Source organism: Hyalella azteca, unplaced genomic scaffold (genome assembly GCF_000764305.2).
Source record: "Hyalella azteca isolate HAZT.00-mixed unplaced genomic scaffold, Hazt_2.0.2 contig15326, whole genome shotgun sequence".
Lineage (NCBI taxonomy): Eukaryota > Metazoa > Arthropoda > Malacostraca > Amphipoda > Hyalellidae > Hyalella > Hyalella azteca.
Window position 1 is genome coordinate 7,905 of NW_025945182.1, and position 26,197 is coordinate 34,101.

The 26,197-nt window shown below is 37.6% G+C and overlaps 1 protein-coding gene across 1 annotated transcript; it reads left to right on the forward strand.

The window, feature by feature from the left end:
* The first annotated feature begins 6,400 nt into the window (after positions 1–6,400).
* LOC108679920 (exonuclease 3'-5' domain-containing protein 2-like) lies at positions 6,401–16,891 on the forward strand. Its single transcript, XM_047884370.1, has 7 exons — positions 6,401–6,745; positions 7,211–7,367; positions 8,025–8,111; positions 8,530–9,123; positions 10,104–10,228; positions 11,229–11,304; positions 14,538–16,891. Exons 1-7 carry the CDS (start codon positions 6,540–6,542, stop codon positions 15,798–15,800), a joined length of 2,508 nt encoding a protein of 835 aa, XP_047740326.1. The 5' UTR covers positions 6,401–6,539; the 3' UTR covers positions 15,801–16,891.
* The last annotated feature ends 9,306 nt before the right edge of the window (positions 16,892–26,197 follow it).

A 26,197-nucleotide genomic window follows, 5' to 3' on the forward strand; every position in this document is an offset into this window, starting at 1 on the left:
AATTTTTGTTCTTTCTTCTTTGCTGTAGCGAATCATGATGAAAATTTAAGGCTTGATAATTAAACACAAATTTAGCAAGCTATACAGGATAATGACGTAACTATGATACAATATTACCATGAAAATGTTCTTCTTTTAAATAAAACAAGTTTCAACTTCATAACGTTCTTAGTTTTTTATTTATTAACAAATTAAAGGGGTTACTTAATTCTGAAACACCCTGTATAAAGTATAATTCTACCTTGCCACTGCCCAGTGCCCACTACTCAGTACTCGCTACTGAAAACATCAGATAATTCTTATATATAAGTTACAACAAAAAATAGGGCCTAGGCCTAATTCTAGTTGAATCTATGCAAGTTAAAATGTTGTAAATTTATAATTAATACCTAATCTGAAAGTAAGAATAATGCTTAAATTCTAATAAAATTGAATATAAGTTTTTGTAAGTGGCTAAGAGCAACATTTTAATAATACATTTCGAAGAAAAATTAAAAAAATTAGAAATATTTTGATTGTAGACTTGTAGTCATAACTCATAAGCTCATAACTTCATTAACATTGAAATCTTGGAGCTCAATTAAATGATTTGGAATAAATAGATACCTACAGTAACCTACTATTGATTTCACTTGCCATTAATGTGACCAACTTTACCACAGTGATCTTTGTTGCCAGGCTGCCAGCCTGAAAAAGAACTCATCCATTTTATGATTTTTGTTAACAAAACTGAGCAGCAACCTTTTCTAAAGCAATCAAAAAGTCGCCACGCCATCAAAGTCCAACTGATAGCTATATAGTTATACACTTACAAGTTACAGAGTTATAGGCTAGTGCCTACTGCATTTGCGACTTATTCGCCGCTCGTCAATAAACTAAACTGTCTAAACAACGCATACCTTTAGCTAAATGGTCAAAATAACGATTTGTACGGTTAACGGTTCAATAACCTGACAAGGTGACAAGTGACAAGACAACGACTCTACAAAGCTGTTGTGACCTCGCTACAAACTCGAAAGATGCTGTTTAGTTTTGAAATAATAGTTTCTAAATTCTAATGAGGACCGACGATACGAGTGCGGTAGCGAGTAGCGACCGCGACTTTATCGGCAGGTATTTTCTGTCTACGTTTGTTAGACCATCTTCTCTTCAAAAATCACACGCTAAATGAAGTAAAAATTACAACAAACTTCGAAATCTGATTAAGTTTTGAGATCGTTACCCACGAGTCGCAGGCCCCTTGGAATGGATTTGTTTGTCCATTCGAGATCAGGGTGTTTCAACCTAATCCGGCAACTACACATCGTGAGAGGCTTACTATAACTCCGGTGAAAAGCAACAGCAATAACAAACGGGTCGCCTGCCGATTGCCGAAGACCACCACTGCCATGGATGTAAATTGTAACGGAGTAAATGGACCATCATGAATCCTGCCTTTCGGAACGTAGCCTTTAACACTTCAAGCCGTCCGTATATAGGCCGTGGGTCGAACCAGCCCTCAGTCGAACGGCCACTTGTCGAAGGACGATAAATTTTGGAACAGAACTATGCCTGTCTCTTATACACATCTAGATGTGTATAAGAGACAGCCTTTAGAGTGTAAAAACTAGTNTTGGGCACGGCTTAGGAAGATATATTATGGGGCACTTGGGCCAGCATACAAACAACAAACCGCAGACACCCGCAGTTAGCACGGCATGAAATGGGGTTAGTAGGGTTATGATGGTATGGAAGGAGCAAGTCACGCCAGCAGGTGAAGTTTGCTCCTGTCTCTTATACACATCTAGATGTGTATAAGAGACAGTGTGAGTATTAATTATCGACACGCTGCCGCAGGAATTATTACAGATTTTTGCATGAATTATTTCCTAACCTAACCTAACCTAACTTAACCTAACCTAACCTAATAATAAATCACGCAAAAATATGTAATAATTCCTGCGGCAGCGTATCGATAATTAATACTCACATTCTAAAATTTATGCAGATCCGTATTGAGGGACTTATGAGTGTCCCAGTTGCTTAAAAAATGCGTTTATTGGTTTTAATTAAAAAATACTTCATGTAAAAATCTGTAATGATTCCTGCGGCAGCGTATCGATAATTAATACTCACATTCCAAAATTCATACAGATCCGTTAAGTATTTGAGGATTTATGAGTGTCCCAGTTGCGCTAGTCCGCAGGCGAGTCCGTAGAATTGTCGATCGAGTTTGCGAGTGGCAGCGTGAGGATTGTGAGTTGTCGATTGTCGTCAGTCGTGTAGTGCAGCAGTTATCCGTGGGCTTGGCAACGGAGGGTATTCCGGTTTTAGCTGCGGTCGTCTAAGGTCGTTAAGTGACTCTGCCATTTGATCAATGGAGTGTAGAAAATATCGAAGAAGTACACAGTTTAGGATCTCCGCCATGTGATTGTAGTGGAAATTCAAATTTGTTTACAGTTTATATATATAGCGATTTCAGCGTTTATTAGGTCGTAGGCCTGTCGCTGATTTAACATTGCAGGCGCCGCGCAGGTCGCAGACGCAGCGCAGAACATTACCCGCTTGGCGCTTGCTTGTTGCGGGCTCTAAGCCATAGTGGCAAACCAGGCCTTTTTTAGAATCAGTTCGTTTTTAATTTCCTCATTTACTCAAGATTTAAACCAATTTCTCAAGTATGATAATGCTGGTATCCATGATACTTTACTGGTCTACTAATAGGACTCAAAAATGAACTTGAGGGAGAGTCTAATAAACTCTCTGCTTTGCCACTATGCTCTAAGCGGACTAAGCCTCTAACTCCCAACTCACTGCTTCAAATTTTCTTAGCTTAACCCGTTAACGACCAGGGTGTAGCATACGGATACGGATCATACGGTCGCCTTTCAAACATGCTCTCTTTGCTCTGTAATATTATTGTCATCATAAAGAATTGGCGCTAATTATTTTGAACGTGTTTGCGTCCCTGCTTAGTTTCGCCTGTTTTGACTTTTGGTGGTGCAACTCAGCATATGTACTCTTTGCCGCCAACTGCCAAGCTCCAACTACTAGGGTACATAGTGGCAAACCAGAGCTTTTTTAAAATCAGTTCATTTTTAATTTCCTCATTTACTCAAGATTTAAACCAATTTCTTATGTATGATAATGCTGGTATCCAGGATACTTTATTGGTCTACTTATAGGACTCCAAAATGAACTTGAGGTAGAGTCTAAAAAATTCTCTGCTTTGCCACTATGCTAGGGTATGCAGTAGCTAGACAGTAGAGTAGGTAGTCAGTAGTCAGTACAGCCCTGATCTTGTTGCAGGAATGCAGGTTGTTGAGAATCTGTGGTGCCCTTCATTTGTTTAACTTTCCCAATCTTTATTGGAATAGGCTATGGTGGGAAAATCAGATATGTAACAGCATCTCCATTAAGCCATGGTCGAGAGCGGACGCTCGTGCTCGTGGTCCCAAATTTCTAAATTTTTAACCTTTTACTGTGCCGTTTTCGGAACTCTTTTCGCATTTTTTTTATGATCCGTGCCAGAGAATAACCGAATTTCAGTTCAGTTCAGTGAAGTCAGTAAAAGAGAGTGCAAATTGAATGAACAAGCCAAACAAGCAATTCGGATTGAAATTTGCAGTGACCAAGTAATTCCTCTTAAACTACTTAACAGATTTTAACGGAACATTGAATATACAAACCTACCCTCCCAGCGGTGATGTTTAGCTCGTGACAATTTTTTTCGATTTTGCCTTCGTTTGCGAGTTATACGGGCATACGGAGAAACGACAGGCATTACAGAGGCCGATTGTAAATTTGCATTGGCAAAGTGCCGTATACGTATAGCCGTATAACTCGCGAACGAAGGAAAATTAAAAAAAATTGACACGAGCTAAATATGACCAATGGGAGGTTAGGTTTGTATATTCAAAGTTTTGTTCAAATCTGTTCTGTAGTTTAGAAGAAATTTCATGGTCACTGCGAACTTCGGCCTGTATTGCCCTATAACTCAGGAATGAAGGTGAAATGAAAAAAAAAACTTGAAAATGAAAGGAAAATCGATAAATTTGTCACGAGCTAAACATCACCGTTGGCGTTGGGAGGTTAGGTTTGTATGTTCAAAATTTCGTTCAAATCTCACTCGGTCGACAATTCTACGGACTCGACAGCGGACTCGCCGGTGGACTCGCGCAATTGGGCCACTCATAATTCCTTAAATACTTAACGGATCTGTATGAATTTTGGAATAAGAGTATTAAGTATCGATACGCTGCCGCAGGAATTATTACAGATTTTTACATGAATTATTTTTTAATTAAAACCAATAAATGTATTTTTTAAGCAACTGGGCTACTCATAATTCCTTCAATTCTTAACGGATCTGTATGAATTTTGGAATATGAGTATTAATTATCGATACGCTCCCGCAGGAATTATTACAGATTTTTACATGAATTATTTCTTAATTAAAACCAATAAACGTATTTTTGGAGCCACCGAGACCTTCACAATTCCTTTGATGGCGAATGAATTTGTTTGAATTTTGGAATATATGTAGTTATTATCAATACTCTGCCGCAAGAATTATTACAGATTTTTACATGAATTAGATTTTAATTAGCACGAATAAACGTGTTTCAAGCAACCTAACCACTCATAACTCCTTCGATACTAAACGGATCTGCTTGCAATTTGGAACACAAGTATTTGCCGTCAATGCGCTAGTTCAGGAATAATCAAAATTANGACCAGGTGTAGCATACGGATACCTACGGATCATACGGTCGCCTTTCAAACATGCTCTGTAATATTATTGTCATCATAAAGAATTGGCGCTAATTATTTTGAACGTGTTTGCGTCCCTGCTTAGTTTTGCCTGTTTTGGTGGTGCAACTCAGCATAGCATATGTACTCTTTGCTGCCAAGCGCCAACTAGGTACGCACTACGCAGTAGACACTAGACAGTAGTCTGTAGAGTAGTCAGTTGAACTCTGTTCACTCCGTTGTACACTGCTGATCTTGTTGCAGGTTGTTGTCTTGTTGAGAATCTGTGGTGCCCTTCATTTGTTTAACTTTCCCAGTCTTTATTGGAATAGGCTTTGGTGGGAAAATCAGATATGTAACAGCATTGAAATAAAACTGTCAAACGGGGTAAAAAGGGATGGGCGGGGTAAATCGGCACATGCGTCCCACACATAGGTCATAGTGGCAAACCAGTGATTTTTTTAGAATCAGTTCATTTTTAATTTCCTCATTTACCCAAGATTTTAACAGATTTCTTATGTATGATAATTCTGGTATCCAAGATACTTTACTAGATTTTGGAAAAATACCTCTGCTAAGGTCTGGAGCAAAAAAATTTTACTTACATAAAAGTTGCACCCAGGTGTCGGCTTGTAAATGTAATTGACGGAATTTGCCTATCTCATTCAAAAAAATGGCAGCCATTTCCGCGCGATGGAGTAAAGAGGGACAACCCCCGACTCCCGAGGTAATTAGGTTAACATAGTGAAATTCTAGGAATGGAGGTTCTTTTGGAGGTCTGTTTCTTGGTTACACTCTCTGGCATAGTGGCAAAGCAGAGTTTTTTAGACTCTCCCAGACTCCCTCAACTCGCCTCAAGTTCATTTTTGAGTCCTATTTTCCTATATGTAGACCAGGAAAGTATCCTGTATACCTGCATGAATTTGCATTATCATACAAAAGAAATTGGTTTAAATTGTGACTTGTGAGTAAAATGTAAATGAGGTAATTAAAAATGAACTGATTCTAAAAAATCTGTGCTTTGTCACTATGCTCTCCAGCAAGTTTCGACTTGCGGCAGGCTAAACCCTTGGAAAGGCCCCTTGCAACAGTATAAACCTGGAGCACTTACATTTCCTGCTCAGAATGAAGAATCCAACTGACCATGTGGATCCATCGTAACTTCACCTAGAAATTGGTGGTTTTGAAATTGATTTTGTTAAAAAATGAATATTGAAGTGAAATTTCTTAATTACTTGTCAGTTTCAAAATGCCATCAATGACTGAAAAAATGACAATGACTTACTTTTATTGGTTGCTCAGTCATCTTTCAGGTTGCTCAGTTCAATAACATAGAAATGAACTGTAGGAGTAGTTAATCTAGTTATGTTTCCTTTTAATCAAAATTATCAAAATCTACCAATTATTATGAAGGTTAGGGTGTGGCCACTGTGCAAGGTGTAAGCTTCAGAATCTCAATTGTGTAAGTTTGAGGCTCTCAATGCAACCCTAAAAGCACTTTTAAAAATGAAAATAAAGTGAATGAATTTACATATTTATAAGAATCCTCTTTAAAGATTTTAATTGATTTTGATGAACACACTTGTTAATCATACATGAATTATTTCATTTGGTTTTATATTAAAGAATTTTTTGGTAAGCCATTAATTCTCTTTCTATTCTTATATTGTGCAGTTTCAATTTCAGCTTTCATTTTCACTCTAATTTAGCCATTCATGGTCAAGGCTGCCCACTGTAGTTCAATTATCTGATGTAGAGAAGTTCTTGATTGTGAAACTTCCAAGCATAATTGCTCTCTAGTCATCCTTAAAATGTGCTCAAAAGGAAAGACTGCCCTTGTGGCCAGTGCTGCTCTTACAGTTGGTGTTGGTGGTTATTATTTATTTCAAAATAAACAAAGCATAAGTTGGGCAATATGGAAGTGGAGGCTGAATAGATGCGTGCACAGCACCACTCGCCGCGTTGTGGTGGTGGCTGACTTGAAGTCATGGGCAAACATAGAAAAAGAGTTACTCAGGTAAAGAAATCTATTTAAGTGAAAAAGCTAGGATATAATTTGTATATTTCTTTATATATATGATGATTTTTTTTCAAATGGTACTTTATTTTGATTCATTACGTATATTCATCTTTCATTGGTGCACCTTTTTTTATGTGCAAATTTTTGCAGGTTTGAAATATTCTTGAATGCTTTATCCTATGTGAGCTGAACACTATTTTCTTGTCTAACTGACCCTTAAGTTGATTATGATATACTACAAAGAAATAATTTCAACTTTCTAATATATTTCAATTTTATTATTAATGAATTAATTAATAATTATTATAAATATATTATAATAATAATGTATACATATATAAATATATTATGATAATAACTATGAATTATAAATATTATGGATTAATTATAATTAATTTTTTTATTAATGAATTAAATATCAATGGCTTGTACTGAGACTTTTTGTCCTATGCTTTTTTTCAGCTCAAGCTACTCCCTTGGTTGCATAGGCTTTGATTGTGAGTGGGTGACGGGAACTGGCATTAGGCGCCCTGTGGCTCTTGTGCAGCTGGCGACACACACCGGGCTTTGCGTCCTGGTCAGACTTTCCCAACTGACTGATCTCTCGGAGAAATTTTTGGTAAGATCTCATTCTAGAGTTTCTGCAAATTTGAGGCATTAAAAATTATTAGATGTATGCAATCATTTTAAATAGGACTCAACTCGAGCAAGAAGTTTTCAGTATAGAACAGTGTACTTCAATTTAACTTTTTACTGCCTGACATGTGTAACCAGAGCAATATTGCCACACATTTATTTCCTGAAAAGGATATGTTCTAGTGAGCACAAAATGACTTGCACTGATGGTTACCGCCATGTACGACAACTTTAAAATGTTCTCTGCTGCATACAAACCTCCTCATTGACTTGTACACTCAATAGTTTACATATAATTTAAGTTGAAAGTTTTATGTTCCTGGAGAGTGGCATATGGCTTAAGAGGGTTAAGTTCCAAAACATTTTATGAAAATGGGTTTTAATTGAAATAAACATGGACAGTGGCTTCATCTCTGATTTAAAAGTATACCTATATGGTACATGATCCTCATTGTTAATGGATTTTTACTGAAAGGAAAATAAAATAAAAGTGCTTCTTAATTGGAGGCAATCTTTACATTTTTTGCAAGTAACTAAACTTTCAGTTAGGTTTTATATGTAATATAAATTGTGCTGCAGGATTTATATGTAATATCAATTGTACTGCAGGATTTATATCTAATATCAATTGTACTGGCAGGATCTGCTCCGTGATCCCATGGTACTAAAGATAGGAGTGGGCTGTGCAGAGGACTGCAAGTTGTTGCTGCAGGATCGTGGTATTGTGGTAATATTTCTTTTTGGGCAATTAGTGTTAGTAGATTCTGTTTTTTTTAAATCATTTTATGTATTCTAATGTGTATTAATTTTCAAGAAGTCTGTGTACATCTGCCTGCAAAAGTTGATAATTTTTGCTTCAGATATACCTACAGTCAAGTTGGGTGAATTTTAAATGGAAATGCATTGTGGCACTAGGTTGGTAGGAGTTACATTTATAAGATGGAAAATGAATATTTTTGCTTTGGTGAATATACCCTTTTTTTATAAAGGAATTAGCTGTGATGCTTGTAACTTGCAACTTGTAGTGAAGCTAAACAACTTCTGTTAGATTTTTGTCAATTAATATATTAAAAATAAATTAATTATATTAATTTTTGTCAATTAATATAATAATAATGTCAAGCTGATTACATCCCTCTTTTCAGGTTAATGGCGCTGTGGATCTTAGAATTTTCTTTGCCTCTAATGAAGCTGTGAAGGAACCTAAGAAGAAGAGGAAGAAGAAGAAATGCCAGCTCTCTGGAGCAACGAATGATGGAAAAGACAACATTGAAAATCATTCTGACTTGAATGGCTCAAAGCCAGATACTTCTTGCTCAATCCCTACTAAAATTCATGAGTCGTTTGATAAAAATTCAAATAATTCTTCAACTGACCCTGTTAGATTGAAAGATATAACAAAGAAACTAAACTGTGATAATTTGTCCACACCCACTGGCAAGTCGTTAAATAAACGTGTAGTCACGAATTCACTACCAAATGAAGATGTCTGTTTGATGACTTCTAAACCTTTGCCAGTTACTATGCTACCAGATAAAGTTTCAAAATCAACAGCAGTTGCTGACCTGCCTTCTACTGTTACTTCTAACAACAATCCTCGCGTGAGCTTCGTGGGGTTGAAAGGTCCTGCCAAACTTGGTTTAAGTGCTCTTGCTGAACACTACCTCAAGCGCTCTCTGGATAAGGACTGGAGAGTCAGAGCTTCAGACTGGGAGGCAGAACATCTATCTCATAGACAGGTGACACAACATAGTTCATTTTTAGAGCATTTTCTCATTTATGGAAAAAAGGCGCTATTGTGTGTCCGTCCGTCTGTCTGTCTGTGATTTCACGTTTTTGTCTACGAGAAAATGCGCTTTCTGTCACTCACTGCAGTGAGTACCGAGTTATAGCTATGATGGCAAATGTTGTGAGTGTATACTGTTATATAATTACTGTAAAGTGCTTTTTGACTTGTACTGGATTTTATTGATCACTTTTTAATTGTGGATCTTCAAAAATATTGATGCACCTATACATTTAATGATAGTTTGGAGAGGGAAAAATTATTCTTGCTGGGCGTGACTTGAACTTTTGCACATGAATGACACAATGTCATGAATTCCTAAACTATATTAAATAATATCATATTAAGCTTGTAATACGGGTACATCAATGAAGGCTATGGAATAAAATAAAATTTGGTAAAATAATCATATATGAAGGGGAAATTTTTTCAATCGGGGTTAATGGCTAATAATATTTAAATATAAATATTCACCTTCTGCTCTGTAAACCTTTTCTTCTTTTGAACTCAATTCTTTCCCATTTGAAGTACATGTATGTATGTAGTCAAAATTTAAGCGATAGCCTCTCATTCATTTTGTATTGTTTCTGTTGCGTACATTGGTGATTTTTACATGTATTTTTTACGATTTCAGGAGCTTCTCATTGGTAGATAATTTTTTATATGCTCTCTACCGTCATCCGTAAACTGCTGCCTCCTTTGCCTTATCTCCTTATACACTGTTAGAAAAAACGGTCCCACTGGCGTTCTAGTGGCTGGTCGCCCCGTGTAAATAAACTGTTTCGCCGTTTTTATCAGATGTTTTACGGATTTCTAATGTTAAATTAGAATAAAAACGGCGACACGGTGTTTCTTTTTACGTGCCGACCGGCCACTTAAACGCCGGTATAATACCGTTAACGGTAATTTTTCTAACAGTGTACTATGTCTCAGATCTGCTATGCTGCTGAAGACGCACGTTCTGGCCTGCACGTCTTCCTAGTCATCCTTGAATTGCTTGTGACAACTCAAGATATTCCTAGCCTGCTAAGCATGAGTCTACTGTCTCCGTTGTGCAGGTAAGCTAGTATTTTTAGCACATTTTCTCATTTATGGAAAAAAATGCACTATTGTGCTCGTCATGTCCGTTCGTCTGTCCGTCCGTCTGTGACTTCACGTTTTCGTCGACGAGAAAATGCGCTCTCTGTCACTCACTGCAGTGAGTACCGAGTTATATTTTTTAGTATTTAAGATGGTTTAGACGACAAAAAGTAAAAGTTCAACATTCCAGGTAATCTTGAAATTAATTATTTTATTATGAAGTTATTATTAATAAATTAATATTACTGAAATAAAAGAATAACTCACGGTACTGGAGCTAAGAAAAACCTGGCTCAGGAATGTAACATAACCCATAGGTACAAAAAAAAAGAAAGTTTTTCCATCAAAGGAAGAAAATCCATGTAAACGGAAAGTTGCACTGGTTGAATATTGACGTTGATTTAAAAATTAATAAATATTAATTATAATATTAATATTAAAAATTATAATATTAATTAATTTAATTAATAAATTAAATTAATATTATAAAGTTATTTACTTTGCCTTAACCCTTGAATGTTGACTGAAGATCAAATGACAGGAAGCTAGCCTCCAAATGAGTTAAGTTTTTTAAGACAAAATAAAAATTGATGGCATTGATAGCAAGTGAAAATCGTGGCAATTCTGCTGAGTCTCACTTCGTGGCTCACATTTACTACATTAATGTTGACATTTAATAATCAGTATTGCGTAGTACTGGATTCAAGGCTTCTTTGTTGGTTTTTGTGTTATTGGATGTCAGTGTAGTACTGGATTTAAGGCTTCTTTGTTGGTTCTTGTGTTATTGGATGTCAGTGTAGTACTGGATTTAAGGCTTCTTCGTTGGTTTTTGTGTTATTGGATGTCAAAAATCTAGGTTATCATGCATGAATTGTATATATTTTATGCACTATTTGCAATTCATATTTCCATGCGCAATATAGTTAGAATAATTTTTAAAACGCTGCCATGCTAATCTAATCTTGGATTCATTTTCAGTTGGAGCAGCGCCACCCGGAACATCATTTTCTATTTGGTCAACAAGTTTCATTTTAACTTTGCCAAATTGATTGTTGTCTCTTTTATATTTTTTATTCATAATTGTGATTTTGCCTGCTTGTGTTGTTATGCTTGTGTGTGTGTGTGTGTTTGAAGCTTGTCACTTGAAATTTAAATGGTTTTATCACGGCACGTGTTTACAATTAATATTTTGTCGAGATATTACCAGGAGCTGTAATTTTAATTCTAATTTTGGAATCAAGACGCACTGCAGGCCATGTCATTGTTTTCTTGCATTTTTTATGAAAAAATTGAATTTGCTTCTAAGTTTCTAATAATAGTTTAATGAGGTCCACATTTTTACTAAGCGAAAGTTTGAATGCGTCGTTCTCCAAATTCCTTACTCGTCCCGGGCTTCCTGCTACTTACAATCTAGTTTTTTGTCAATATAATATTATTGTGTTTCAATTACATTTTCTATGTCTTTCAAACAGTGAGATGATTAAGAACTTTTCGTCTGTTATGCGTGATTAACTTATACGAAATTTTTGCTATAATTTTATGCTGGATTGTCTGGTGATCTACTATTCTATTTAATTTTTATTCTATTATTTTTTGTATGCGTATCGTTTTAATGTGAGTTTGCTTGTATTTTCTTTGGTCCTTATCACTGGTCATGTAACACGTCTCAAATTCTATGTTTAAAATTTTTCTGTATAGTCTCCTTAACGAACCTTTAACGCATTTAATATGAAATTCATATTTCCTAATAACATTAAATTTCTTGGTGTTGATATCCCGGCAGCCGACGTCCGCCCAGACAACGAAACATTGCAGAATTGGGCGAAAGCTCTCGTTGATACTCGATGCCAGACCACCGTTCGTTTTTTGCCAGGAACGAATCTCCAGCTCCCATGAATGGCTTACTTTGCCCCGCTTCAATTCTATTCCGACTGAGCTAAATTATTGTCAGTTATCTTCATGATTTAACTGAACGGTGTAATGATCGTCCTGGCTTATGCACCAAAGTTAATGTCGGTTTACTTTATGGTGACGTATAATGGAAAACTCGTGTGTTTTGAATAACTGGAAGAAATTGGGATCAATAAGGAATTAAATTTTTGAGCCGTAAATAAATACAACTGGAAATTATTTATTTTGATATGATACCTTGGTGCTTGGTGCTTGGTACTTTCAAATATGACACCAAGGTACCGTATCATATATTTCAAAATTGAGACCTTGGTGCTTTCAAAGTTCCATCGTTGTTATTGCTTGCCATTTGTTGAGTTTTCATGATAAGGGTAGCTGATCTCAATCCATTACACTTGAAACTTTGTCTATCAAGTTCACCGTGTTTACAAAGCTTATTCGTTGAAAGGAAAGTACCTGCGATAGTTAAAAAATTTTTTTCGAACTTTGCCGTGTTTTCTGTTGAAGTCAACCAATAAAAAGTCGAAAATGTGTTGTATCATTTAAAGGCCAATATTTTGATGAAGTATCTAGATTATATTGTTGTCTGATAACGCGCAACACTTAAGCTGCATTAACATTCACTTATTTGCTTCGCATTTATTCATAGCACTGGATTTTTTTACTGATAGATGAGCTGGACCATTAAAAATGTCTTCAATTGAGCCCAAGTTAAAAAGCTTTCATCCGTAATGTAGTTGCTCTATTCAAATAATAAAAATTAACATGAAAAACGGCGAATGGTTTAGGAGATCGTAACGAAAGTGACAATGAAATGGCACAAAAGCTTTCATGTTGAATGGGACTTCCTTGGTGCTTTCCCTGCATGACGAGTGATCGATAGCACTGGTCGGCCAGCAGGGGAAATGGTTCTGAGATCGTTTGGTGTGGGTTCAAAGCAATTTTGCTGCTGATTACAAAACTGCTTCTGTTTTTTTTTCTAGCATGTAAAATTTGTGAAGTATTCACATTTCTAAGTGACATTTATAATTATGTATTAAATCGAAGCGATCCTCCGTACTTTGATAAAAATTAATTATAATATTAAGTGTCTGGTGCCTGTGGCTACGTTAGGACTTGATGCACAAATAAACATAAAAAACGGTAGTTCGAAGAAGAACCGTATTGATTTTTGTGCTTCAGAAGAACAATCAGGACCTCGAATTGTTATTAAATCTGAAACCCCTCAGGGGGGACTTCTGACGTGTGTCTGTGCGCGTCAGAAGTCCTATATGGGATTTCGCGCTCCTAGGGGGATTGTTCCTGAGCGCCCCACCGCTGAGCTCGCGGTGTCTGACTGCAGATCTCAGTTGTGGGGTTAAGTTATTATGTAGGTAGGATTCCTTACATCAAGTTATTATGTAGGTAGGATACCTTACATTAAGTTATTATGTAGGTAGGATTCCTTACATTAAGTTATTATGTAGGTAGGATTCCTTACATTTCCCTTCTCTGTCTCTCTCGTGCGGGCGGCCGACGTCCCGTGTAAGCGACCTCTTGTTCGAGTGTCTTCGTTTCTGTTGCTTTTCACCTGTCCCTCCTTGTCACTTCGTCTCTTTAAGATGCTTACGCTGCTTCTTTCGAGCCAGCGTCAGCGGGCTGGACAATTGAGACCTTCCGCTCCTTGTGGGTGATGAATAATTTGAGATTTTGAATAATTGAAATCTTCCGCCTAAAGGCGATGTTGCATTTTGACCTCCGGCGCGAAATAGCTTGATGGCTGAAGCGCTAGCAAACCATTCTACTACTACTAGTACTATTAAATCTGAATCTGATCAAAACTATACCTAACACTCTCAAGTACTAACCAGGCCCCGTAGTAGCTACATCAGTAGTGTTCTTGTGGTTTGTTGTGCTGTTTGTAACGGCAGATACTTTCACGCTGTAACATCTAGAAATATTTTACTTTAAAATGCCAATATTTCATAATCTAGACGTGCTAGAAAAAACGGCCTTTTTTTAAATAGCTTCAAAAGTGCTTTCCAACCAAAATGATCTCAGCACAGTTTAATCTTTTCTAATGCTGGCCAGTGATAATCAAGAATGTAAGAGGAAACATTGACTCATGTGCATTGCGATGCTGGACAGGTTTTTCGCGGCTCTACGGTTGTATAGTCCGTCGTCGAAACGAAAGTGGCAACTGTGCTCCTTTTATTGTGGCATTTGCCACATTGTACATTTGCAAATATGGCATTGGCATGAGTAGATGCCATATTTGAATTTCCATCTGTTGAAGCATCACATCGAATCCTGCACGTGGATTAGAGAAAAGAGTTTCTTCTTTATTGATAGGATTATTGCTTACTCAGTTTGAGTTTTTAATGGCGTTTGTGAGAGGATTTTCATGCTTGTTGTGGCATGCTTAGTGTTACGAATTACATGTTATGGTATGTAAAAGATGTTGTATTTACAGATGGATGGATGACAGCCAGCAGCAAAAAGCATCCAAAGACTATTAATTCTGAGAACAACAACCAGCAACAGAAGAGCAAAGGCTACCGACGTGCTTACAGCCTCCGCAAGAGTCCTCTGTACCACAACAGCGTACTGTGGGCACCTGATAACGAACCCTTGTGTACCGTGGACCCCAAAAAAGCGTACTGGTACGTTGATAATGACCTCGGTGAGGTCGTGCAAGAAGATCCTCTCATTGTGAGATTGAACTTCGAACCAACTGGCAGGCCGCAGAAGGAAGGCGCTGACGGGTATTTCTACCTGAATGAGAGGCAGAACGTGTGTGTGGTGTGCGGTAAAGATGAGTCGTATATTCGCAAAAATGTTGTACCTCATGAATATCGCAAATATTTCCCCGAAATTTTAAAGTCTCACCAGAATCACGACGTTGTCTTGCTGTGTACCGAGTGTCATCAGCTAAGCAATCAGCTTGATGGTGTTCTTCGATATCAGCTCGCTGACCAGCACGACGCGCCCATCGGCAACTCCACTGATGTCAAAGTTATCACAGACGGTGACCTCAAAGTTATCAAGTCTGCAGGAAAAGCGCTCTTGAAAAAAGACTCGCAAATACCTCCTACAAGAATAGCAGAGCTACGTAAAACACTTCAAGATTACTTCAAAACAGATTTATTGACTGACGAAATGATTGCTCAAGCCGCCGAGTTAGACGTTTCGATTTTCAATGTTTCCTATGAGCCACACGGGCTGCGAGTCTTCAAATATTACGAGAAAATAGGTCTTATTCATTTCGAAAAGTTGTGGCGTGAAAATTTCTTGACTACGATGAAGCCTAAATTCATGCCAAAGGGCTGGTCTGTGACTCATAATCACGAGAAACTGAAACTGAAGATGTCGCGTCATGCTTTAGATGATCCCGTCAGGGAGCAGTACAGAATAGCGCTTGTAGGGACAGACGGAACTGTGGATGTGCCTTACGTGCCTAATTTGAGGAAACCTCAAGGGGGAAGCGATGCTTTCTGCAATGATAGTGGGACTGTGTGTGATAGTGGCCATGTTCACGATGATGGTGAGACCGAGGGTAATGATGGCGAGACCGACGGAAATAATGAGGAGTCCGAGGAAAACTATGTCGTGACCGAGGAAGATATTGGCGAGACCGAATGCAATGGCAAGATTCCATAAAACAGAAATAAGCAAAATGCTTCATGCGATGATTGAAATCTACACATGATATTGCTGATACGTCGTGCTACGTTATGGACCTTGGAGATCTTCTGAATTTACGTGACGCGGTACATAAAATGCACCGTCGAAGTGACAATTGTGGTGTTTGTCCTGAAAATAGTTAATATCAATCAGGGTTTATCGTGTAAATTTTTTAGTAACAAATTCTTCAGATTGTAAGGGAAGACAATTGTTTCCACTAATGCCTAGATATTTTCCCGTATCTTAACTGGCTCTTCTATGTTGAAACGAGCTACACGGTACAAATTGTTACCTAAAATTAAGCAAGAAACATTCAACTTCACCAAAGATTTCCAACAACTTGGAAAAGAAGGGCAACAACTCGCCATCATCACTTGTATGTGCAATTCTGTAGTGCAGGCATTAGTGGCCTTCCGTCCATTGACGGTTTGAGTGTAAACACGTCGCGTTCATTAAATAAAAATATTTCCAGTAGCCATATTCACCATATTGACTGAGTATATGTCAGCCCTGCACATTTTGCAATACTATTCGTTTAGTAATTTATAGATTTTATTCAAAATACTCAGTATAATCCGTTAAATAGAAGTTTCCTCAGGAACGCTACAACATTTTGGCAAAGTTTAACTCACTTGTGTCAGGTATAAAGTTCATCATTTATTATAAAAAAGGCCCTGTGTGATATATTTGTACTATCTCGAATATAAGATTTATTACAGAACTCTGATTGCAGGCGCACTGGCTGCAGGAAAAAGCGATTGCTGCTCAATATTTGTATTCCTCAAATGAGCTTCTGGATTTCGTATTCTGTCGTCCATTATTTTGAGTAATTTTCAACGTTGTTCAATGATATGAATATTTATTTAACAAAGTTCAAGTGTGCATGTGTTAAAAGCCTGGCACCGGATCTAAAACTGATATTAGATTTTGAAATTTTTGACATAAATTTAATTTAAAAAGCACAAACTAGTTTTTTTTTACTTTTTGAAACGAGTGTAAAATGAAGTACAATCTTCTATGTAAAATGTGGGTGTGATGTTTTCATTAAATATAATCAATAAGCTTTGTTCTTTTTATTATTAACTTGGGTTTGGGATTTACGGGACTAACGAGCTTGGGATTCAAAAACTGCTTAAATTATCAAGGCTTGTAACGCCGGGCTAATCTGATAGTTGTCGATATTTATAAATTCAACTTAATCGGTGCAAAATAGTTTTCACCAAGAATTAATTACCAGTTCCAGGTAATATCCCGACAGTATAAGTATCGTGATCGAACAGCGTCCATTTACCTACGGCACAGGGCTTCAAATAAGCACGAACTCTGACAAAAATGAGATCATCAGTAACGAGAAGTCCTGTGACTGTTAGGAACTTCAAAGTTGTAGTCGCTCAAGAAATTTTGGGAACGCTGTTCAGAGGCATAACAGATTGACGGGATGACGATCATGTTGTGTTGAATGTTCCGTAAATGACAAATGACCTGACGTGGGCCAAATGTTGCACCTGAGATTGACGGTGTTCTAGTGATCGTAGCCTCCCTGCATGTAGGATGTTTTATTGTTTGGGTCCCTAAGGACCCCCCCACATTCCCCCAAGAGCTAAGCAATAGCAAGGTGAAGGCAGCGCCCCAACTCCTCAAGAATTGGGTGCTACCATTCACCGGCCACCGTCGCTCTCGCCGCGTGGCCTGCAACAGCCACAAAAGAGTCTCCGCAAGAATGCGGTGAATCTCTTCCCCCTCTTGGGGGGCGGCGCCTCGCTTCGGCTCAGCTCTGGTGACTCACCCTGGACCATCACTGAGAACAGATCCCAGCTACTGGGGTCACCAGAGCCTCGCCAGTCCGACATGCCTTAGACCGACACGGAAGAGCATTCCATGAGTCTTCGGAGACCAGCCATTTTGTTAAAGATTTTTAGTTCAATCGAATTTTCATAGAAAATCGATGATGAAGACGAATTTTGAGACCAGACTTTATAAAGTCCGGTATTGTGGATACGAAATGGGACAAACCCCTATATATGGCGTCTCGAAACGGCAGACAACTTCATCGCCAATCTGAGGTTCGTCAGGCAAAGAACAATCATCGTTCACGTTAAAAAAATTTTAGTTATAATAATTATCCTACTAGAATAGTTTTTGAATTGAAGAAACAGAACTTTAATTTAATTTTGTGCAGTCAACTCATTTAGAATTTTTACTCACTCGGTGATAAATGAATCGGTGATACAGTAGTCTGCTAGTCCATTGAACGCCATTTCCAGCGTATCAACAATACCTAACCACTAATATTTGTGGCTACCAAGGACGCCCTCGGCCAGTGAAACTCGCAGTGCAATAGCCCAACTTCAGCGTCCTAACTTCCCCTGCAATTCGTATTCTTGGTACATTTCGAGTCATTCATTGTTTCGTGTTCTTTAGATAACTCTTGTCGGAAAAGTAATGAAGGGATTGTATTCACTTTAACTTCAACTCCAGAATTAAAACGAGTAAGAGGAATCCGTTCTGCTCCACAGATTAAACATGAATTTTGCAGCTGATTGTCTTCTGCAGTTAGGAATGTAGTCAATGGCGTAGATGGTATCATATTTACTTGAGGTACACAGCTCTATGAACCACCGTTCTGAATTAAAATAAGCCAGCGAAGGAATAGCGTTCTCATCTGCACGCTATAGCTCACGCTCATGTAACTTCGAAAACATAAAGCAAATGAATCTCTTAATTAAATTGCATTTATCAGCTTAAATTTGCTTGCTTCAGAGCATTTAAAACACTTATATTTAATTGTATTTTCTGTTTTTTTTTTTGTGGTACAATATGCTCTAAGCAAAATTTACTGATAAAAATGAAACAGAATGCACAGTTTTCTTGTACGAAGGTTCTCAATGGCTTCCTGATTGCGGCGGCTGCCTTCAATGCCGTGCAAATTGAACCATGAATAAAACGTAAAATTTGATTAAGAATAAAGGCTAAAACTAAAAAAGTTGCATAAAACATTTTACTGAATAGAAGTCCTAGATAAACAAAACAGTACAAACAGTAAAATTTAATTCTGATATATGGCACTCGAGAGGATACTTGTCTGGACGTCTATTAATTGAGTTTTGATTTGAATTTGATTATTTTTCATAAATAATAAAATTATGAAATTCGTGGACGACAACTTCATCGATCTTAATTCACATCTTTCACGCAGAGCATGTGGTGATTGGTCGCTTTTGAGCGAAGAGTTTGAGAATCCATGAGTCTTTGTGCAAACCTAACGATCGTTTGTGGCACGTGGGTCAATATGCTCCTTTGTGGCTTTGTTATAAAGTAATTTAAGACTACTGCCCCTTAACATTTCATTTAAAATTCGGTGCCATAATGAGCTGAATTGTTCTTCGTAAGACTGATAGATACAGAAGCTTGAAATTGTCCGTTTAATAAATATGATTAGAGATCAAGATTATTTGTAGTCATTAGTCTAATTGAGCTTCTTGTTAGTTCAATGATTTCTTGAGCAAACGCTACTTCTGAACAATGGACAAACGATGCAGTGTCAAGGGGGAATTGTTTCATCCGTTGCTAACACAAGTCCATCGATAGTAATCTTGCATTGTATGCTTTTAAGAGATTAGATCATTTTAAATGGCATTCGTGGTAACTTGCAGACTATAGAGCTCACTTTATGGGATTCAGGAGTGCCACTTGGTGTCACATCTCGAACACTTATAGGAAAAAAACGCCATCATTCATAACTATATCGCTCCTTTTATAGAGAATATTTTTACAAAGTGGTTATTAATCCAGAATGGAACAAAAATTTTCATTTTTTCTTATCCAAATGGTGAGAGTAAACCTATAAAACCACCTTCAAACATCAATACAACATTTTTTTTCAACCGAGTCTACTTTCGCATAATTCTCCTATAGAAAATCGTCGTCGTTTGTGAGGTTTAAAAACTGTCTTCATACGAGTCATTTCACCTAAAAAATAAGAGTTTGATTTATTCAGTCGCAGTTGCAGTATACACATTAAAAATTTCTTCACAGTTTTTGATCTTTCTTGTATTTGACCATTGAAGTTGGAGCGCGAATTATAACCATCATAATGACGCTAACGCACAAAATACTTGGTGATCAAAAAAGATTGTTCCTGTGGCTGCTGCGTTACTTACGAATCCTGGGACTCGCCCCATTCGCTGACGTCGAAGGGAAGTGTAAGAAATATTTCGTGTATCAAGGACTGAGTTTTTCCATACATACGATATCGTCTGTCTTGACTGTGGCTTTCCTTTTAATGAAACCCGCATCGCCAAACTCTGAAATTTATGAATATCTCTATAATTACTGGGATCGATCACTCGGTATTGTCATGGTGACATGTTCCTGGCATTTTATTATGACATCGACCAAATTTTTAAGCATTGTACGATTTTTGAACCGCTCCAAAGCCTCTCCGCTGCCGGTTGACTGGATCACGTATGGGATAATCGGGGTCAATGTGATATCTCTGGTCTACGCCCCTATTTATAACATCAACACGGGTGACAAGTTTTCGTCTAACTTGCTTTTGATTGGAAATTTGGAAGCTTTACTTTCGCTAAACCTTTTCATTGCACTATTTCTATCCATAGTAATGAAATTGTTCACTTGTGAGTTGGCTACCCTCACTGATGCCATGCTAACGTCAACATCCTCATCTTTTGAATACACCGTGAAAGATATTATTTATTCATCCGAGACCCTTAACGAAAGAAAAATACGAATTTGCGAAGATAATGCAACGCGATTTGAAATAGTTCCTGAAAGTAGAAAGATGAGGAGTGTTAAGAAACCAAATTCATTGTACCGTATCAAAAAGAAGCTGATTTCCTGCAATCGAACTGCAGGCCTTATTCACTCACAGTTTTCGGTTGTGATCTTTGCGCTTCTGGCTTATGAACAAGTGAACATGGTGGTGCTCGTTCTCTATGCATTGTATGATTCATCGCCTACACATTTTTGGTCATTGCTGTTCTTCACGGTGCCATCAGCGTTGAAGCTTTGGCTAATCCTCGACTCCCAGAGCGGTTATATTAAAGTGGTGAGTTTGAGTCTAATCAGCCGCTTCGTTGGGACTGTCGTGTTTGGTCGGTCAATACTGTCAATACATATATTGTATAAATATGTAAATAACAACGTTGCACGTATTCCTGAAATTATAGTACTGAGTAACACATCTTTTTTATCTGACTCACCTTTCCTTCATGTTGTCGCAACATCGCGGTTTCGTAACAGGATTAATGGCCGCTGTATCGCGGATAGTGAATAAAAAAAAACAGGTAATATTGTACAAGAAGCCACGATTGGGGAAAGTATAAATAGGGATGACGAATCTTTTTTCAGCGCATTTTCTTATTTATGGAAAAAAGGCGCTATTGTGCTCGTCAAGTCCGTGACGTGAAGTCACGGACGGACGAGAAAATGCGCACTCTGTCACTAACTACAGTGAGTACTGATCTAATTTTTTTAATTTGTGTGTGACGAATACTCCGCCTATTCAGTTCGTATTAAGCTGAATTTTACGCAATGTAGCGTTGTATTTTCGATCCTCGCAATTTTGTCTCACTGAACATGTATGCTTTCCAACTGTATTTCTTTTTTTTATGAACAGCTAGCGAAATTCTTAGAGATCAAGGACTCGTTAAACATCCGAAAAATATATTGTCTTCAACTTGAAGAAATTCATTTTTAGCATGTGGTCATGGAACGATTCCTGCCGAGAAGCGGGTATGTAACGCTGTCATTCTCATACACTGACGAAAAATTTGTATTGAACTCGATAATTTCCTTTCCGAAAACCTTTGAATTAAATATCACAAATTTAACAAAAATTATTAATATTATGAGTCTCGTTTTCTTGCTTTTATTCACACTGATTATTTAAAAAATCTTCAGATTTTGCTCGAGCTTTTCTTTGATAACTAAATAGAAATTATTAAGAAATCAAATATATATATATAACTGATTAAACGTCACTAAAATTCAAATACGGCGTGTATTTATTATATATTCGAAATTTGATTTTCGTTATCATTTCTGTAGTTGAAGCTATCTTTATTTGCCGTCTATGATATAGATTTTGCCGTCACACCGCTAGAAATGAGATTACATTGAAGTTATCGAAGCATTTGATGCATATAACTGAGCTTACGATTTAAAATGCATGCTGGACCATCATTTTCACCTATAATAAGACAGCTACGAATGCGCAGTTCTATTGTACCGAGAAATTTGTTCAATGGCTTCCTGATTGCAGCGGCTTTCTTCAATGCATAACTATGTGGACCATGAATAAAGCGTGAAATTTGATTCAGATCCATGGCACTCGACTGGATAGCTGGACGTCTAGAATTACACGTAGAAGTGTAGAAGTATCATCAGAAGCGGTTGCTTACAGCTCGGATGATGTCGTTCGGTGCAACACTTGAAGTTGATCACTAATTACATTTATGAGCTCGAAGAGTGAGCATAGCTAAAAGTATTTTCTTGGGGCAAATTTGAATTAAAACCTTTATAGTTACCGAAGTGAACAAACTCAGAAAACCGTTAAGTACGATATATATTAATAGGAACTTAAGCAGTTAGACTTAAGAGATTTATGACTTGTCAACATTGAATTAATTTCAGTAGCTACTTTGTAAATCCGATCCATTTTCAATGGCTAGTAAAGTGCTTACCAACAAACATTTGATTCGCTGGCTGTTTTATTTCCTCGAAATATTTGGTCTCGCACCTTTTAAATCCACAAATTCTAATTTCTTCGTGTCTCAAACTAAGCTAGGTCTAAGCGTAGTCCTGCAAATCATCTTGACTGTGCTGACCATCTGGAAAATTCGTCCATTGCTTCTGCTGCAAGAAGAGAGTTTATTCGGGGCTCTAGAGATGTATTGGACCCCAACTTACATGGTGATAATAATAATAGTCAGATGGGTGTTTCTGATTTCTTCACGTTACGGTGCGAGATTCCTACGCTTGCTACATAACTCCAGAACAAATAACATACCGATTAGCAGATGTACATTACCATTGATTGTGACGCACTTGGCTACCACAGCTCATCAAATATACGTTGATTGTGTTAGGTACGACTTTGGATTTGTGAAATCTTCTGAAAGAACCACCGCGTACTTTGAACAATTTCTCGTCGAGATTTTCTACAATTTCCTCGATCAACCTTACTTCTTGCTAGCTTTTAGTTTAAACATTTCTATGGAGCAAATAACCAAAGATCTTCAACAAATCGTTGGATTGCTGAACGCAGAAACAATTCTCGAGTCATATACAAAACACTCAAAAAATACCCTAAAACGCAAAGAAATTGTGTGTGAAATAAGAGACGATAGTTCGTTTATCCTGGCGAAAATTAAAAGCAATATTATCAAGTGTCAACACTCGATGTGTCTCCTGCGAATGCTCTTTTCGTTGCCTGCTCTTGGAGTGCTGGCTTATGAACAACTTGAAATGGTGATGACCATCCTGAGCGCCTTGTATGTCACGTCCAGCGGCCATCACTCGTTCTTATCAGCCTTGCCTTCTGTGATACAACTTTGGCTCGTCCTTAACTCTCAGTCGGAGTACCTCAACGTGGTTCGTTCATAGGTTTGATGGCAGTAATAAAAGGTTACATATTAAAGAATATTAGTGTAGTTAGGCAGAAGTTCTTAATTTATGCAAGTTTAATTGAAGACCAGAGCATGCTTTTTATTAACAATTTCTTTTTTTTAATAAGCCGAACAAAATTTCCTGCTGGTGTTGGGAGATCGAAAAGTAGGTTACCAGAAGACATTTTACTGGAATACGACGTTCGAATGTTCGATATTTATTCTCAAGTAGGCGAAGTGTTTTACCACACTCGAAATTTGCAAATGACATAGGCACACACAAAAGATATCGCAAATATGGTTTGAAATCAGGGCTTAAAATTATTCCGAGAACAATTTCAACGTCCTGACAAATCCTGTGGTTTGCAAATTGATAGCTGGAGACTCGTCCTTTATGAGGAGAGCCTCCGCTATCACCAGTCTTGTAGTATCGGGGCACTGCATGATGATGCTGGTGCAGGGTCGGGGCAAGGCACCGCATGATGATGCTGGTGCAGGCGTCGGGGCACCGCATGATGATGCTGGTGCAGGCGTCGGGCCACCGCATTATGCTGGTGCAGGTCTCCAACGTGGCACGGGTGATAGTCTCGTAAGCCTCCCACATGTGGTTCTTTGGTCCTCCAATTTGTAGGTGGCATGTGAGTATATATAGGTGGCTCAGGGTTGTGCTGGTCAAACCGACGTAACTTACATTTTGAAGAAGCCTAAACCTTCTTGCGTGCCGGAGAATTTGCCAATAAAATTGGTTTCTTGCAGTATCCCGACTTTTACATGGGTTATTTTTCATGATTAAATTTTTTGTTTTATTTTTTTGGAGTATCTCAGGAGTTTTATTTGGTCAGTTACTGTTAGTTACTCCAGCTATCTATTTAATTGCAAACTACCGAATTGGTCAGGACGTTGAAGTTGTTCACGGAATAGTTCTAGTTTAGATTTCGAACCGTATATACGATGCCTTTTGTTTGTACTTATGTCATTTCCAAATATAAAATTTCACGTGTTGTAAAACTTTTCACCCAACTGGGAATGAATATTTACACGAAAGCAATAGTAATGAATGAATATTACAACGAAAGCGGTTGTATAAAAGTGTTATTTGTAACCACTCAACTTGAAAATTATCTTTTCAGGATGAATATGTTAGAGCAATTTACTACAATAGATTGTAGTGCGCTTAGAAAAAGTCAATTTATACACTTGTGGTTCCACATGTGCACGTTAATAAATTTTTTTTTCATGAACATCGCATATAAACAAAATTTTTCTTTAATTGTGTCAGCTGGAATTAAAGAAGTGACTGTTTTAGACTAAAGTTTGTTTGTAAGTAAGCATATGTATGTTCTTGCATCACGTTAAGGCCCGTTTACATTAGTGGCAACGACATGCGCTTTGAGTCGTTTGCTGCAGTGCCTCACCGCGCACAACCGTTCACACTACTTTTGTACTCGGTAGTTTGAGATCGCGCCATTCGCGCGCTTTGAACACCAGTTGCCAGTTGCCACCTAGACGTCAATGAGGATGGATGTAACCGAATTTGAGCTGTGGGCCATTGTTCTCGGGTCTGCTGTCGTCCGTCATTCTTCGCACTATGCTCGTTGTAAACGAGAATTTAGCATAGGCATCATAATTTGAGAACTAGCACATTCAAAAAGATACAGTTTATAAAAAATAGTCTATTCTTAAATAAAAAGTTCTAATATTCGTACCGATATCATATTTTGAAATCGCTTAACGGTAATGCATAAATTATCAGGAGTTGCTAAAATCACATAAACTAAACACGTCATATAGAAATAACTTACATCATTTGCATTTCGATTTTTGTACTCCTTTGAACGAACACTCCATATGCATTCATTTCCTCTATAAAGATCAATTAGGCTCTCTTACTAGAGTTACTTCAAACGAGAGTGGTGTTAGTCGACATTTGGTGTGCCGGACCAGTGTACTCAATCAACCTTACTACTACTAGACCACAGACAGCTATCTACTAACTAAGAATTTAAAAGCAAAGAATAGTCCACAAAAATTCATATCTTTATAGAAAACGTTTCGGAGACCAGCTTCATCGTCAGTTCGTAGAATCTAGAATCACAAATCAGAAGTCCAAATGTCACAAATTAATACATTGAAATCATAGAACGAATTGAATTTCTTTAATTAATTAATTTAGATTTTTAATTTGATTTAAATTTTTAATTTAATTTAAATTCTTAGTTAATTTGCGATTTAAGCATACAATTGATATCAATTCTTTAATAGCTATCTACTAAGCGTCGCGCTTGTGTTGCATGAGGCATGGCCCCTGTAAATCGCTAGCTCGTCAATCGGTCAAGAAGCACATGCAGAGGCTGCAAAGCGCCTCTGCATGCGCTTTGAGGCACTTGATTCTCGTGTATTGCCCCTAGTGTGAACGGGCCTTTAGACGCGCTAACGACAGATCGTTTCATTGCAGTGCCAGGAGGGCGTCCATCGCGTCAAGACTCTCATCGCCGAGGTGGGAGGTCTCGGGCCGCGTTACTTGCAGGTAATTGAATCTGTTATGTTTTATTCATTAATAACGGAAACTATACTCGAATAAAATTCCACACAGAAGTCACTAGAATACCGTGTGAAGTTCCGGAATGCTTGTTCTGACTGATAAGTATTCTGTGGAAAATGTGTACCCCCTACATAGGATCTAATTTATGTAAATAGGCAAACAGTTTTGGACCCGCACACGAGTCCAATGAATTGAATTTCGGA

Coding starts and splice junctions, on each gene's coding strand:
- LOC108679920 (XM_047884370.1), top strand. CDS start 6,540: ATGTGCTCAAAAGGAAAGACTGCCCTTGTGGCCAGTGCTGCTCTTACA. Junction 7,368..8,024: donor ATCTCTCGGAGAAATTTTTG/GTAAGATCTCAT, acceptor TTGTACTGGCAG/GATCTGCTCCGTGATCCCAT. Junction 10,229..11,228: donor CTACTGTCTCCGTTGTGCAG/GTAAGCTAGTAT, acceptor ATTCATTTTCAG/TTGGAGCAGCGCCACCCGGA.